Here is a 13,849-nt window from a genome sequence, read left to right as displayed (position 1 = left end):
TGCACTCGCACATCTTAATATTTTTCGACGTGCGACGTGCTCATTGCGTGTCATGTCCCGGTAAACGAAAGGGCGGAGCTGAAAAAGCCCGTGAAAAGAAAAGATTGTTGCTTTTGAATGCGAGCGATAAATGCGATAAACCATATGTTATTACTTTAATTATTATTTTTAAAATATATACCTACTTTATATTATTATTAATGTTTGTTTATTTTATCATATTATAAATAATATTATTAACTATAGGCTTGTGGAAAAGTACACCTTAAGTGGCTTAGTACCTTACTGTACAACTGTTTATCCAAATAAACAATACAACTTTAATTTTGATATCCAATAGCAAGAATAGTAAAACTATGGGCTGGGTTTAATAATGAATTTGAAGAATGGGCCGAATTAATCTCTTGCTGCCCCTGAAATCGGAGTCTGCGCACGCCTATGGTCCTTCCCAATAGTATGTGTGACAAAAACGGTGAAGATCGCGTAAGAACTATAACCATATGATTATTTACTCGATTAGATAACCGTGGAACTAACATAATTCCCACCATTAATGTCACGCGAAATTTGGAAGACTATCTGTATAATATATTTTATACACTACCTATAGGTATAGTACCTATATATAATATAATATATAACACTATATTCTATTCTTTGAACAATTTCAGCTCCCGTATCCTCGTGTCGATGAAGAAGATGTGTGTGCACAGTCACATATATTTTTAGATCCCCCACCTCAAAGTGAAAAAGTTGTCTTTACTTCCACAGTAATTAAAGAAGTTAAAAAAATGTCTAAGTTAAAAATAATTAATCGCATTAAAGATTAATAAAATATATTATATTATTTACTTATTTACTTGTTTAATTAATTATTTGCAGATTGTATGAACGTAATTGTTTTAGAGTTTTAGACCTCCTAGGACCATTTTTGAAATCCATACTCTCCCTATCAAATAAACTCACCATATACGAGCTAATATTTTGACCAGTTTGGACATAAGGTACCTATATTCAGTTATGCCGTGTGGGGTCTGCTAAATACCAAATCACTTCAGGCGTTTCAGTCCATTTGCTTACAATAGACATTAATGTTAGGGGAGGGGGACCAAATACCAATAACCATTATTATCTATCAAATTTACATTTACTTATTAAACTTGTTGTTAGATACTTTATAGATTGTAAATCGTTTTAATAAGCAAAACAAATTAAAAAGGTGGACAAATTATGTAAATCGTTTATATCCATAGACCTTATACTAGTTAATAGTAGTTATACTACACATTATCGAAACAGCGATACACGACAATACAAACAACAAACTTATAAGTTTTAATCGTGTTAGGTAGTCGTGTACAAATTGTAATAATGTAATTTATCGTGTACTAGTGTATGTACATATGTAAAATGGCGTTAATTAACTCAAATCGCGATGGTGAAATATTTTTGGTATGACGGTTTCATATACTTATTTGAAGCTTTTAGGTCTGATGGTTTAAAACAGTTTTACCGATGTAGATATTATAAAAGAGAATGTATATAAGGCTTGAGTGCATACTGGTATAACAGACTTAATTACCTTAATAACCTTCTTACGTGGAATCTTGTTTTAAATTTTCAATCCTTAGTGGCTTACCTATAAAAGTTGAACTTTTTATAAACATTTTTTAATTTTAAATTTGATACATTTTGTCAAAATTCGAATTTTAAATGCTTGTAAAAAAAAATTGTGCTTATGTATTTTTAATATTTTTCATTTGCTGTTGTAACAATATATCAAGATAATTGTATTACATTTTCACACTTTTTGACCCAATGAATACAATTTTATTGACATTTATAGAAAAAGAAAAATAAAAAAATTGGAAACTGAAAATGTCCGTAAACAACACAAAACAAGTAAAAATGTTATGGTGCAAAGAAAATGATAATATAAACATTCCGTGCCAGGGGCGGATTTACCCATAGGCCACCAAGGCACTGGCCTAGGACGCAATATTTTTTGGGGTGCAATTTTTTAGTTAATTTTTACTTTTTAGTTTTTCATAATTTCATAATTCTATTTACCTAAATTTATATTTTATATTATTTTTTTTTCGTATACAACTTGAAACTGGAGAATGGCTCACGTAGTCACGTCGCAGTAACGTTTTAATTTATAACCTTGCCGTTTGAGTTTAATTCTGCGACCAGCGCGCGCCGCTCTGCGACGCCACCGCTAGAGGTTCGACATCGACACTCGACGAGGCAGTTGCCTGTGTTAATGCATAGGAGGTGATATACGGGTATGCTGTATTGATCTAAATTTTATAAAGTTTTCACTTTTTTCTATTATAACATTAGAGTAATTCGTTGGTAAAATCATGTTAACTTGTCACCATGATTTAACTTGACTACCTATACTTAAATCTATAACTTATAAGTTATAACTCTACTATAATTTTCAATATTCAATTTATTCTATGATTAATATTCTATGATATTATGATATGATATCATATCATATCATATAATTATTCTATGATAATATTTAAATATTATAAGCAAATAAAATTAAAATGAATACTGAAATTTAAAGCGGGCTATTTGAAATGAGCCAATCAGAAACGAACGGTCGTGTAGCAATGTATGGTATGTTAATATGCTGGTATAAAAATACCTAAATACAATTTTTATAGTTTTGTTTTAGTTCATGGAACAATACTCCCCTGAAACTGCTTACGTGAACTAATAGACTCGGCTTACGTACAATGTCGTAGAGGGGGCTCGTATTTATATAGGTACAATTTGTAAGCACTTATGATTTTGCAACACCACAGTTGACACTACCAACTACCAACCGGTTTATTATTATTTGTATCACCGATAAGGCGCTAATCGGCGGCTGTGTACATTCCTAGTTGACTGTAAAATTACTAATACATTTTCAAAACATTAGTTTTTCTGCTTACACTTTCTTAAAACCCACGCTTTGCCATTGGATTTTTATATACCTGGATGAGTTGGTACCTTATGGAGATATGACTAAAATTAGGTATAGCACTTTTAGTTTTTAAACGTTTGAGTTTATTCGAGAGACTACAGAGATACAGGGTGTTTCATATAAAATAGAATACTCATTATTTCAAAGGTGATTCATTTAAAATAGAATACCTACTCATTGTTTCAAAAAGTGTAATTGTTTTTGAAAATATTTTTTTACATAGTTTCAAGTCGTTTACAAAACAACTTTGTTATTAAAAAATAATATTCTTAAATTTTTTAATGACAACATAGAGATTTAATTTCATATTACAAAGCCAAATATTTTTCTAGGTATTTCGTTACATAAAAATCGAATTTAGTGAGAGTAGTTTATGCGTTATAACTTATAAGTACCTATTTAAAGTTTAGATGAGCGGAGTGGAGTAGTACGGGGTTACCCCACGAAATGTATGTCCACTACCCTGCTCATCTAAGCTTTTATTTATAACTAGCTGATCCCGTGCATTTCGTTTCCCGGCAACCAATAATTATTATTATAATAGCTTCAAAACCCATGGCAACCATTTATAAACAAAAATTTCCATCGGAAATCTCTAAATTCCTGTTTGAGCACCTCCCGGGGTTGGTCCTCTCCCTTTTTAAATTAGCCTATCTTCTGAAAAGACGTCTAATCTGTATATATATCTGATCCCGTGCACTTCGTTGCCCATTAAAAATACCAACGATTTATGAATAATTTGTTTTACATATCACCATGGCAACCATTTATATACAAAACATTCCATCGGAAATTTCAAAATAATATATATTTGGTTCTTAGTTATAATGTTTGCCATGGCAAAATAGATTTGGTGTTTACGATGATGTGTGTGTTTTTTATTTTTATTTTTGTGTCTTCACAATAAAATAGTGTCATAACGGTTTGGGGCAGGGGTGGTTCCAGGGGAAGCCCTAGCCCCCCCCCCCAAGGCCCAAAACCCGTATTTCTAAAATCTAAATAGAAGACTTGAATTTGTGTTGTACAAATTGTTATTTTGTATTTGTTATTAAAATTATAATTATTAACCCTCCCCCCATCCAATTCTCTGGAACTGCCCCTGGCTTGGGGTGGTAAAACTGCTTCGATTTTCTTCAACAGTATCTTCACAGAATAGATGAAATTTCATCAATTATTTGGTATTATGCTCTAAGGGTAAGTGAATCTAGTTGGTGCATTTGGGAGGTCCGTATTTAAAATTCCAAATAATTTTCAAAATTGCCGAGAAAAACAATTCAAAAATTAAGGAAAAATGGGAATTTTTACGCAAAATTGGTTTTCGACAAAATGGATTTTGGTTTTTGGCGTAGTTTTAAAATATAAATAACATTTTATTTGTTGGGCCAAAAAGCCAAAAAGCGTCAAAATTTAATACAAGGCTCCTAATTTATTGCTTGAATAGCAGTTGAAAAATATTAAAAATACATGGGCACAATTTTTTTTATAAGCATTTAAAGTTCAATTTTTGGTAACATCTATCAAATTTAAAATTTAAAAATGATATTGAAGTTAAGAATGTATAAAATGTCCAACTTTTATACCTAAGGATTGAAAACTTACAGCAAGGGTTCCACACCAGCCAGGTGGTTTCAGTAGATCATAATACAATATAGTTTATCATGATTATATAATTATAATGCCTATTTCTATATTTTATTGCAAGCCTATCAAAACTTGATATACCTTCATATCACCTATAGTCTATACTAAACTTGTCAGATTTTTACTTGTATTTTGACCGAATATTAAATGTTTTATTCAAAGTGACAAACGATATCATTATAAAATCATTATTATTAAATATAAAGGTACCTACCTATGCCAACAGGTTCTTATAAATGTAATTACCTACTTTTTAATTTAAGATGAAGAGTAGAAAACCGTCTAACGCCACTCACAAATAGTATTTATTTTTTTATTTACACAGATTTACAATATGTTTACAATATGCACCTATGGTACAAATAGCACAAAATGTTAAAATATTTCAATTTTCTAGGGATTAGGGAACACCAAACAAAAGACAAGAAATTTCATATTATATTATCTACACAATTTGAGAAATTATAATTCATATATTAATAGTTTTAATATGATTAGGTCTGAGCACTATTTATTAAATTTATTTTCTCTCTCTGGCCCATACAAAACATAACATACTTGAATACTACCGTGTACAATATAATTTCATACAATCATAATTTTGTAATTTTTGATCATAGATTTGTATGCTGTATCTGTGGGTATGACATAATAATTTGTCTAAGTATTGTTAATCGTTGATCATTTTGTTTTCACCTCAGATCGCATCCACATATTTTTTTTAAACATTTTTAAGACTACTTTCTATGGAAAATATTGTCAGACTAACTTCATATTATACAGTCTTTTCTTTCAAATCAATATATTTTTCAATTATAATATAAATATAGCCGTGTTAAATGAGTTAAACCTAGAAAAATTACATACTCTTTATAAAACAAAAATTCATATCACATTTACTAATAATGATGAACCAAATAAATGTTCAGTTTAAGGGCATAAATATGGAGAGTTAAAATCAGTAAAATTAAAATACTATGCAATTAAAAATGAAGAAATAGTTTATTTATGATAGCGTAACATTAATATGTAATATTAAATTTATTTAGTTTTAATTTTTTAACTACAATAATAATCAATAACATATTAATAAAATTCATAACATTGAATTTTATACATTAATAATGGGTTGCATTAACATTAATTATAATTTATGGATCCTCAAACATTTAACAGTCTCTTAAACATGAATGTGTGACCTATATATATATTGGTTTCGATGAATTTATTAAAATGATGTACAAGTACAACCAGCACAAATTAAGTAATATAAACCATACATAGGTATTATATAATTTCCTAGATGACATATAATTAAAAAAAAAAAAATAAAGACAATTTAATTGTTTGTTTAGAATTAAAAATAACATTTATAAATATTTATATCTTTAAATTGTTTAAATATAAAAACTTAATTAGAATTTTGATACAGATCTACCAGTTATTATCCCATTTGTTATTCCAATCATCTTGAATTGGTTGATATTTTTCAGTTGTTTGATCAGAGGACGATGCATGAGTATTATTAACATCCCAAGATGTCCAGCTGTTTTTACGCTGAACGTTTCTGTTACAAAATAAATACACATTTTGCATATAGGCATTATATATTTATAGATACATTCATAAAATTAATCCATAAAGAAATGGACTGCATAATATCTACTGAGCCTGGTAAAGTTGTTGAAGGCATGGAGAGGTCTATAAAAATTATCAAGTTTTTATCAACAGTTAAAATTTGCATAGTAAGATTACACTTCCTTGTACTCACTACTCAGATAATATTTTAAAATAATATTAATAATATTAATTGATTGAGACTTGCTTTATAAAAACTAGATTTGTGAACACTTATTTGCAATCTTAAAAATAATTATACTCATTGACAACACTTGTTGAATGAACATTTTTAGGGCATTTCAAGATTTATTAAGTTATATTATAGTTATTGGTATTCGTTTAGTATGTGACCTACCGAGAGAAAATTGAGTTTAGTATGTGACCGACCGAGTGAAAATCGTGTTTAGTATGTGACCTACAAAGACGATTATCTATATTAACAGGTAAGATTTATTTTTAAATTTAAGTAATATTCAAAAAGTATATTGTTAAAATAAAATAAAATAGTTTTATAATAACATAATTGTATGACATTTTTTGAATAGTCTTGACATATTGCTGTTATTGCTATGTGTATTCATACATTTTTTTAAACTGATAATTTGTTTGACTTTTTGACATTGTTAAATGTAATCTTGTATTATTTTACTATTGTATTACTAATGTATTAATTAAATAATTATTAACATAATTTTATGATTTTTAGTTTGACTGTTTTAAAATTAATTATTGGTACCGTAGATCACATACTGAATACCATACTGACTCTGTCATTATGTTAAGATCATTATCTGGGTTTGTAAGTTAGGTTGTAATAATTTTTACATTTTTAAGTAATTTATGTTCATTTTATACTATATTTTATTATACACTCATAACTTGCTTGAAAATTGAAATATCGTAAAATACCAACGTATTGACACAGATAATGTTCTTGCATATAAATTTGATATAGGTCAATTTACTAATATTAGCTAAAAAAAAGCTAAAAAAAAAAATTTGAAAAGTTGTATTTTTGTAAGATGGACATAATACGTGAGGCGTCCTCTTAAATTTAGTAAACTCTTGTCATGTCAAATCTCGAGGGGACAGAAAAAAGAATGAGTTTTATTTTAACTGTATTTTAGTGTTATGGTAGTTTCAAGGGGATTTTTATTAAGTTTGAGATAGTGACATTCGACATAAGAAAAATCCACTGTATACATTATTTAATAATTTGTATAAGTAAATAAATAGAATAATTAATATTCATACTTTTGATTTCCAGATGAACCATCAGAAATTAAAGAAGAGTTCTCAGTGGAATGCGCTACAAAATTAGTTGAATGTGATTTTGGCGGTGTAGGAATATTACTGCCAGTAATATTTTGCCATTCTTTACGGCCTAAATCGTTTACCTAAAATTATAAATTACATTATAACAATAAGAAAATACAAGATTTATAATTAATCAGACAGTAAATTGAAATTTTAATAAAAATAATACTTTACCTTTGTTGACATAGAAGAAAATTGAGTGGATACGTCGTCAATTAATGTACCTTCTTTTATCTAACAATACAGATACAAACAAGCATAACATAAATCATAAAATTATATATACACTACAACTAATAATTTTTTAAATAATATAATAATAATAACACTAAAAAACATTCATAAATATAATACTATTGTTTAAGATATTTAAGTTCTCAAACATAACAATAATACTAATCAGAACAAAAGTAAAAATACAATTTTAACTAAGATACATTAAATTAAATATTCAAAAGTAAACACACAATATTTACTAATGCCATATCATGGGTGCCCACAGGAAATTTACCAGGGGTGTCCGGATGGGCATAATGAAATCAAACACCAAAAAGTACAATAAAAAAAGTTTAGTTAAAATGTTTAACATTATATTTGAATTCCAGGGAGAAATGGCTCGTTATGTCCTCCCTACAGGCGCCCATGTGACATATTGATATGATAAAAATATTTTTTGTATCTTAAAATACTACCATAAGTCATAACATGAAAATTAAATTATTTTAAATGTATACTATAGAAATAATTGCATGCTACTTACCTTTGAGCTTATGTCAGTGGTTATATCCGTTACCTTTTGAGTTGCTAGTCCACCTATTTTAATGGCACTTTGTGTGGCTTGAGAGGCTAGTTTTGATGCAGATGAGGAAAATAAAGACCATCCCTGCAATAATTATTTTTTTCATTATTATTAATTATTAGAAATAAAATGAAAACTATCACGTTGAGATATTTCAACATATTTTTAATTTAAAAGTTAAAACAAATTGATAAGGAATCCCATACTAAAAGCGGAAGGTAGTCACCAACATTTTTAACAGTTTAATACTGGAACTGTCCTATTGGTTATCACTATTATTTTTTGAAGATAGTGGTACTGTGGTAGGTAAGTAGTTGTCGTACACCTATACTCTGTTTGACGAGAGAACACGCTGGTTCTGGGCATACAGACTGACTCTCTGACTGCTCGCTAGCCAAGGCTATTTCCCCCTCCATGATGCCTGGTTGTCGCGATGACTATAGGCGACCGATTACGGTCACGTCCTGCTGCCTAGCGACGACACCCGATTACAGTGTTTGTCAATGCTATGGGTGGGTGACGTGAGGGGATGTGCAGAACGAACCGATTTTCATCGGGTTGTGGCGTGTTTTCTCGCCGAACAGAGTATAGTGGTTTTTAATTTATAAACATGAAGTTTAGCAGATTGATTAGTTATATGAGTCACGTATATATAATTTTATGATTATAAAATTATTTAATACACTTAAACTTTTGAGTGTAAAATTACAATTAAAACATAATTATTTGTAAAAAGTTTCTATGGAAAATAAGAAATTTTAATATGGTGTATATTTAATTTTTTTGTGTATATAACTTACACTAGAAAATGATGACACTGCAGAGTCAAGAAGATCTTGAGATTGACTTCTTGGAGGTTGTTCAACTGTATTACCAAATCCAGAATAACGCCCACCTTGATTTGGAGGGACATTGCTGTGTGATCACAAAAATTTTTATATTATATCAAAAAAAAATATTTTTTCTTTATACTTATCACTTATTGTTCTAAAACATTTATAGTAAGCAATAAATTATACAGTTCCTTACCTAGGTTTTGTCATGTTTTCATATTGCTTTCTAGCAAAAAAAGCTTCTTTCTCATCTTTGATATTTGGACTGCCAACATCATTTTGATAGCCAGAGCTCAATTCATTATAATTAGTTGATGATTCATTAAAATTATACTTTTGTGATTGGTTACCACCCGACCTAACAAATAAAAAATGTATTAAATATTATTTATGTATTATTATAAAATATAGTTCACCAAATTGAAATTACATTTTCATATGATCTACATTATAATCTTTAGCTGATGACGTAGTAGGGCTCCATTGTTCCCCTTTAGCTAAATTTAATATCTAGACAGACAAGCGATACTAATTAATGATTAAATATACAATAAATCAAATACCTAATGAATGCTATTAACCTTATCTCTATATAATGCTGCAGCTTTAGTATTATATTTTTGTTCAATAGTCATTGAATCACTCCAGTCTGGTTGAGATTTGAAAAATTCTTTAGCATTTCTATTTCCCCCAACCTAAATAACAAAAGTAAAATTTTTTAGTACTTCTGTAGCTCTATTTTAATTTAGATAAAAGTACATTTACTACCGACATATAACAATTATATTATTCAAACATAGATAAAACAAACATACTTTCATTTTTTCCAACTCTAAATCCTTCCAAGAATCCATGGTAATGGATCTGACAAATGACAGATGAACTCCAAGACCTCTGTGTTTTCCTGAACACATTAAACAAATCCATATACCATATGAGACAGAAGCCCATTGTGGATTATGAGAACCGCACTCAAAACATTTCTACAACAAATTTTAATTAATACATTTATATTAATAATTAATAATTGTGGTTCTTACCGAATTATCCTGTTGGGTCATAAGCTCTTGAAGAATTCTCGGGGTTTTGTTTGTTAAATGTTTCATACTCATGGTTAAGATAAATTAATGGGTTACAAAATATTTAACAAGATATAAACAGTTGGAGACGAAAACAGAAATTAAAATGATAGCATACTGCAGATTTCGTATAATTTTTTTATTTACACTTGTATAACGCAACTAGTGTATTAGATAACATAATACTTAAGTCAAAGCTGTAATACTCGAGCACCTAGGCCAGTCGTAGGTGAACAATACTAACTCGTGGATACTTCTTACCATCAACTTCCTATAGTCTATTTTCGTTTTTTACCCTGTAATATTTCCAGCATAACAACTACCAATAATGATATAATACTTCACGGGGGATAATCTTAAGTCTTAACAATAGAAAACAATAAGGTGACACTTTAGTCACTAGACAGTCGCCACTAGTGGTTAGCTGACTGCTGAATGCTGATGCCTATTGCCACTTGCCAGATTGCGTGAATACAGAATTTCTGATATTACGTCTATGACGTGTCGCCTTTCCTCTCCGCTATCAATAACGTTGTCCGTTATCAAGGTTTTCGCGGCCTGAATGAACATCGAGGAGGGTGGTGGCAGCTGTTATCAACCGCGGACACTGCCATGGCGGAAAACAGGTGTTCAGTGTTTATATAATTATATTACATATTATTGTTGTTATATCGGTGTATATCGCAATCGGTCCGTCCGTCTGTTGTAGTCTGTACTCTGTAGTCGCTAGTCTGCAGTTCTGCACTCTTTACTTATCTTTCTAGTCTTTGCAGTATACTGTGTGCACTCGGTACGTCCTGTATTGTAATACCATATAGTGTATTTACGAAAATGATTACGATAACTGTTGTTGTTTAATTTTCACATCCGTTCTATTTATTTTTCGCCGCGACTGAATACAAGGGCCGATGTCCGATAGCCGTCATAGATTGTCCTCGCCGCCTACACCTATCCACCGTATCAAACGCGTCTTGCTGGTCCAAAGAAGTCTTCACCTGAACAAAACGACAAGCCGTGTGTCCACTGTTTAACACAATATAGCAGTGGCAACTGCGCTAAGAAATCGACACTCCATGTTGTCGATGGTAGATCGTTATTGAATCGTGTGTACATGACTTGTTTCGTCGTCGTTCCGCCCGCAGCTTTCGAGAACATTGACGGAATGAGGTAACCATTGCCGAGTTAGCTAGTGTTGCCCGCGTGATTTCGTCGTTTCGTACATCTGTCACTCCATCATTACCGGTCACCGACATGGATCCCAGAGTGCAGCCTTCCAGCAAGTATTTCCCGGGTAAGTGTTCGTAAATGTATGCTGTTTGGTAGAATACATTTTTTACACTTAGTTCATGGTAGAGACCAAAATATGTCCAGTAGAGTTTAGGAGATGAGTCATAGGTGCTAAGATCTTCTACCGACAGTCCCATATTATTTATGATGTTAATTAAGATATGTTCTGTATACCTAGTTCATTGTTATCAACAGTTAAAGTGAAGTACTTAATTTCAACTAATTACCTGTTATAAAATTATTTTATTGTTTGTGTTACTAACCAAAAATATAGGTTGGTATATTCAAGTGTCAATAATTTTAAAATATACCTAATAAATTTGATTCATACACTAAATTATAAAAAAAAATTTAGGTATCATGTTATTAAACAATAAAAGATTGGTAGATAGGTAGATGTATTAATATTATGATTTATTCACTATACCTAAGTACCTATTATAAATGTAAATACGAGTGTAAATGGTTGTATGAAACAAACCAGCATTGTATGAACATATATATTTGTACTTTGTTTAAAACACAAATATAATTGGTCTGTAGACTGTAAAACTACCTATTAGTTATATTATACCTATTTATACCTATATTAGTATAAAAGAATATAGTATATAGAATAATAATATAGAATATACTCAATTTATCATTATAATTATATGCTCAAAGTATTGTACAGTGTAAACTCTCACTTATACCTTAAAGCTATCAATTAGAAAAATGTTTAATCAAATTAGATAGGTAGGTAGGTACCTAATATTTTAATTTTTTCTACATTTATATTGATTCAATTTTTCTATATTATTTATTACAGTTGACCGTACAATTTTTTTCAACGGAACACAACTAAACAAAACTATTATAATATGTTGTGTTATTATGCATAGTTGATGTTTAATTATTCTGTGTCATTAATTGGACAGTTCACTCACCTATAACTCTTTGTTCTATATATGTGTAACAGTAAATTTATAGACTACATTAGTAGCATATTACTTTTATAGTTTATTAATATATAAATTATTGTCTTTTATTTATAGATAATGTAAATAATGAGTAAATAGATTTCAGGGTGAAGCTATTTTAGATAATTAATTATTTATTTTAATATATTTACAAGGAATCAAGTATGAATTATCTCATTAAAAATATGGCTTCTATGTTCAACTTATGTACAAGGGTATATATTTGACAAACCTTTTCGCTGCCTTATTTTTAAATACAACTGAAATCATGACTAACTTTTATAAATATTCCAATATTGTGTCATAAATGGATGACTTTCTTTTTTAATTTACCTATTATATAATATGCATAACATGAAATATAAGATATAAATCCTAATTACTTAATGTGCTAAATTATAATACACATATTTTTATCATATAAAATAAAATATAAAACTATTATTTAAAAAATTAATTTATTCTGTAACTACGCAGTCACAGGTACCTATGTATATTTTCTTTGTTTCTTATATTATGTAGAACATAATATAAATGCTGGTGACGTATACTATTGAATTTTATGTATTCAAGCCTTTATAAATAAATAAAACAAAATGTACTAAAATGTATTTATTCAATTTAAGATTTTTAAAATTCTATATTTGTTAATAATTTAGTTGCGATAGCTGATAATGAAGAACCATATCCTAGCCTTTCTGATTACCATGACTATGAGCCAAACTTAGAATTTGATGATACTGAACTTCAAAGCCCAACTGCAGATATTGGTAAATTGTATTTATTTTATAAGACAAGCGCATTACTGATTTTTAATGATTCAAACCATTTTAAAACTAAATTATTTGTTATAATTGTATTATTATTTATTTTTTTATTTTTTTTAGACTTGGAGAAAAGTTTAGCTAATGTAAATGGGACTGTAGGAACATTAGATTACATGGAATCTCCTGTTTCTGACGGTACTATTGAAGAAAATTTTGAAGAAGAATTAGTAAATGCTCCTCAAGTTGAAGGCTTAACATCTGTAAATGATACAGCAACAGGAAATTTGTTAGATGATTTGGAAGCAGATGATGTAAGTCTAATATTAATTATAATTATATACTGGGTGATTCTTTTATCATAGAACACTCATTATTTCAAAAAGTATAAATTTTTTTGAAAATATTTTTTTACATAGTTTCTAGTCGCTCATAAAACAACGTTTTTCTTAAAAAATTATATTTTTAAATATTTTTTATCCTTATAATTTTTTAACTTTTTTACTTTTTTGAATGACAACATAGGGTTTTAATTTTATTTTCCAAAGCAGAATATTTTTC

General features: G+C 29.1%; 3 protein-coding genes across 4 annotated transcripts in view; 2 read left to right on the top strand and 1 right to left on the bottom strand.

The window, feature by feature from the left end:
* The window catches only part of LOC103309175, a 5,010-nt gene extending 3,669 nt beyond the window's left edge, over positions 1 to 1,341 (top strand). The window contains exon 3 of the mRNA XM_008184002.2: positions 672 to 1,341. Within this exon, the coding sequence (XP_008182224.1) occupies positions 672 to 830 (159 nt within the window). The 3' untranslated portion in view covers positions 831 to 1,341. The remainder of the gene's footprint in view (positions 1 to 671) is intronic.
* Positions 1,342 to 5,610: 4,269 nt separating this feature from the next.
* LOC100163643 (ADP-ribosylation factor GTPase-activating protein 1) lies at positions 5,611 to 10,768 on the bottom strand. 2 transcript variants are annotated; one of them, XM_001950237.5, is made up of 10 exons: positions 10,237 to 10,768; positions 10,012 to 10,179; positions 9,778 to 9,891; positions 9,627 to 9,706; positions 9,393 to 9,554; positions 9,164 to 9,278; positions 8,325 to 8,447; positions 7,739 to 7,798; positions 7,502 to 7,644; positions 5,611 to 6,194 (listed from the first exon to the last, which is right to left on the bottom strand). In XM_001950237.5, the coding sequence occupies exons 1-10, from the start codon at positions 10,306 to 10,308 to the stop codon at positions 6,062 to 6,064; spliced, it is 1,170 nt and encodes a 389-aa protein (XP_001950272.2). In that variant the 5' UTR covers positions 10,309 to 10,768; the 3' UTR covers positions 5,611 to 6,061. The 2 variants fall into 2 exon arrangements, with proteins under 2 accessions (XP_001950272.2, XP_008182223.1); XM_008184001.2 differs by lacking the exon at positions 7,739 to 7,798 and having other exon boundaries at positions 8,358 to 8,447; positions 10,237 to 10,712.
* Positions 10,769 to 10,957: 189 nt separating this feature from the next.
* The window catches only part of LOC100161580 (rho GTPase-activating protein 1), a 7,040-nt gene continuing 4,148 nt past the window's right edge, over positions 10,958 to 13,849 (top strand). Inside the window, exons 1-3 of the mRNA XM_001950266.5 lie at positions 10,958 to 11,566; positions 13,184 to 13,294; positions 13,412 to 13,602. Coding sequence (XP_001950301.1) covers positions 11,527 to 11,566; positions 13,184 to 13,294; positions 13,412 to 13,602 — 342 coding nt within the window. The 5' untranslated portion in view covers positions 10,958 to 11,526. The remainder of the gene's footprint in view (positions 11,567 to 13,183; positions 13,295 to 13,411; positions 13,603 to 13,849) is intronic.

Source organism: Acyrthosiphon pisum, chromosome A1 (assembly GCF_005508785.2).
Source record: "Acyrthosiphon pisum isolate AL4f chromosome A1, pea_aphid_22Mar2018_4r6ur, whole genome shotgun sequence".
In the NCBI taxonomy this organism is placed as follows: Eukaryota; Metazoa; Arthropoda; class Insecta; order Hemiptera; family Aphididae; genus Acyrthosiphon; species Acyrthosiphon pisum.
This window is presented reverse-complemented; position numbering and strand designations above follow the sequence as displayed.

Excerpts from the sequence above, each read along its gene's own strand:
- LOC100163643 (XM_001950237.5), bottom strand. The coding sequence starts at position 10,308 with ATGAGTATGAAACATTTAACAAACAAAACCCCGAGAATTCTTCAAGAG. Across the intron at positions 9,555-9,626 it reads AATGTAGATCATATGAAAAT|GTCGGGTGGTAACCAATCAC; the intron begins GTAATTTCAATT and ends TTTATTTGTTAG. Across the intron at positions 6,195-7,501 it reads GGTTCATCTGGAAATCAAAA|AAACGTTCAGCGTAAAAACA; the intron begins GTATGAATATTA and ends ATTTTGTAACAG.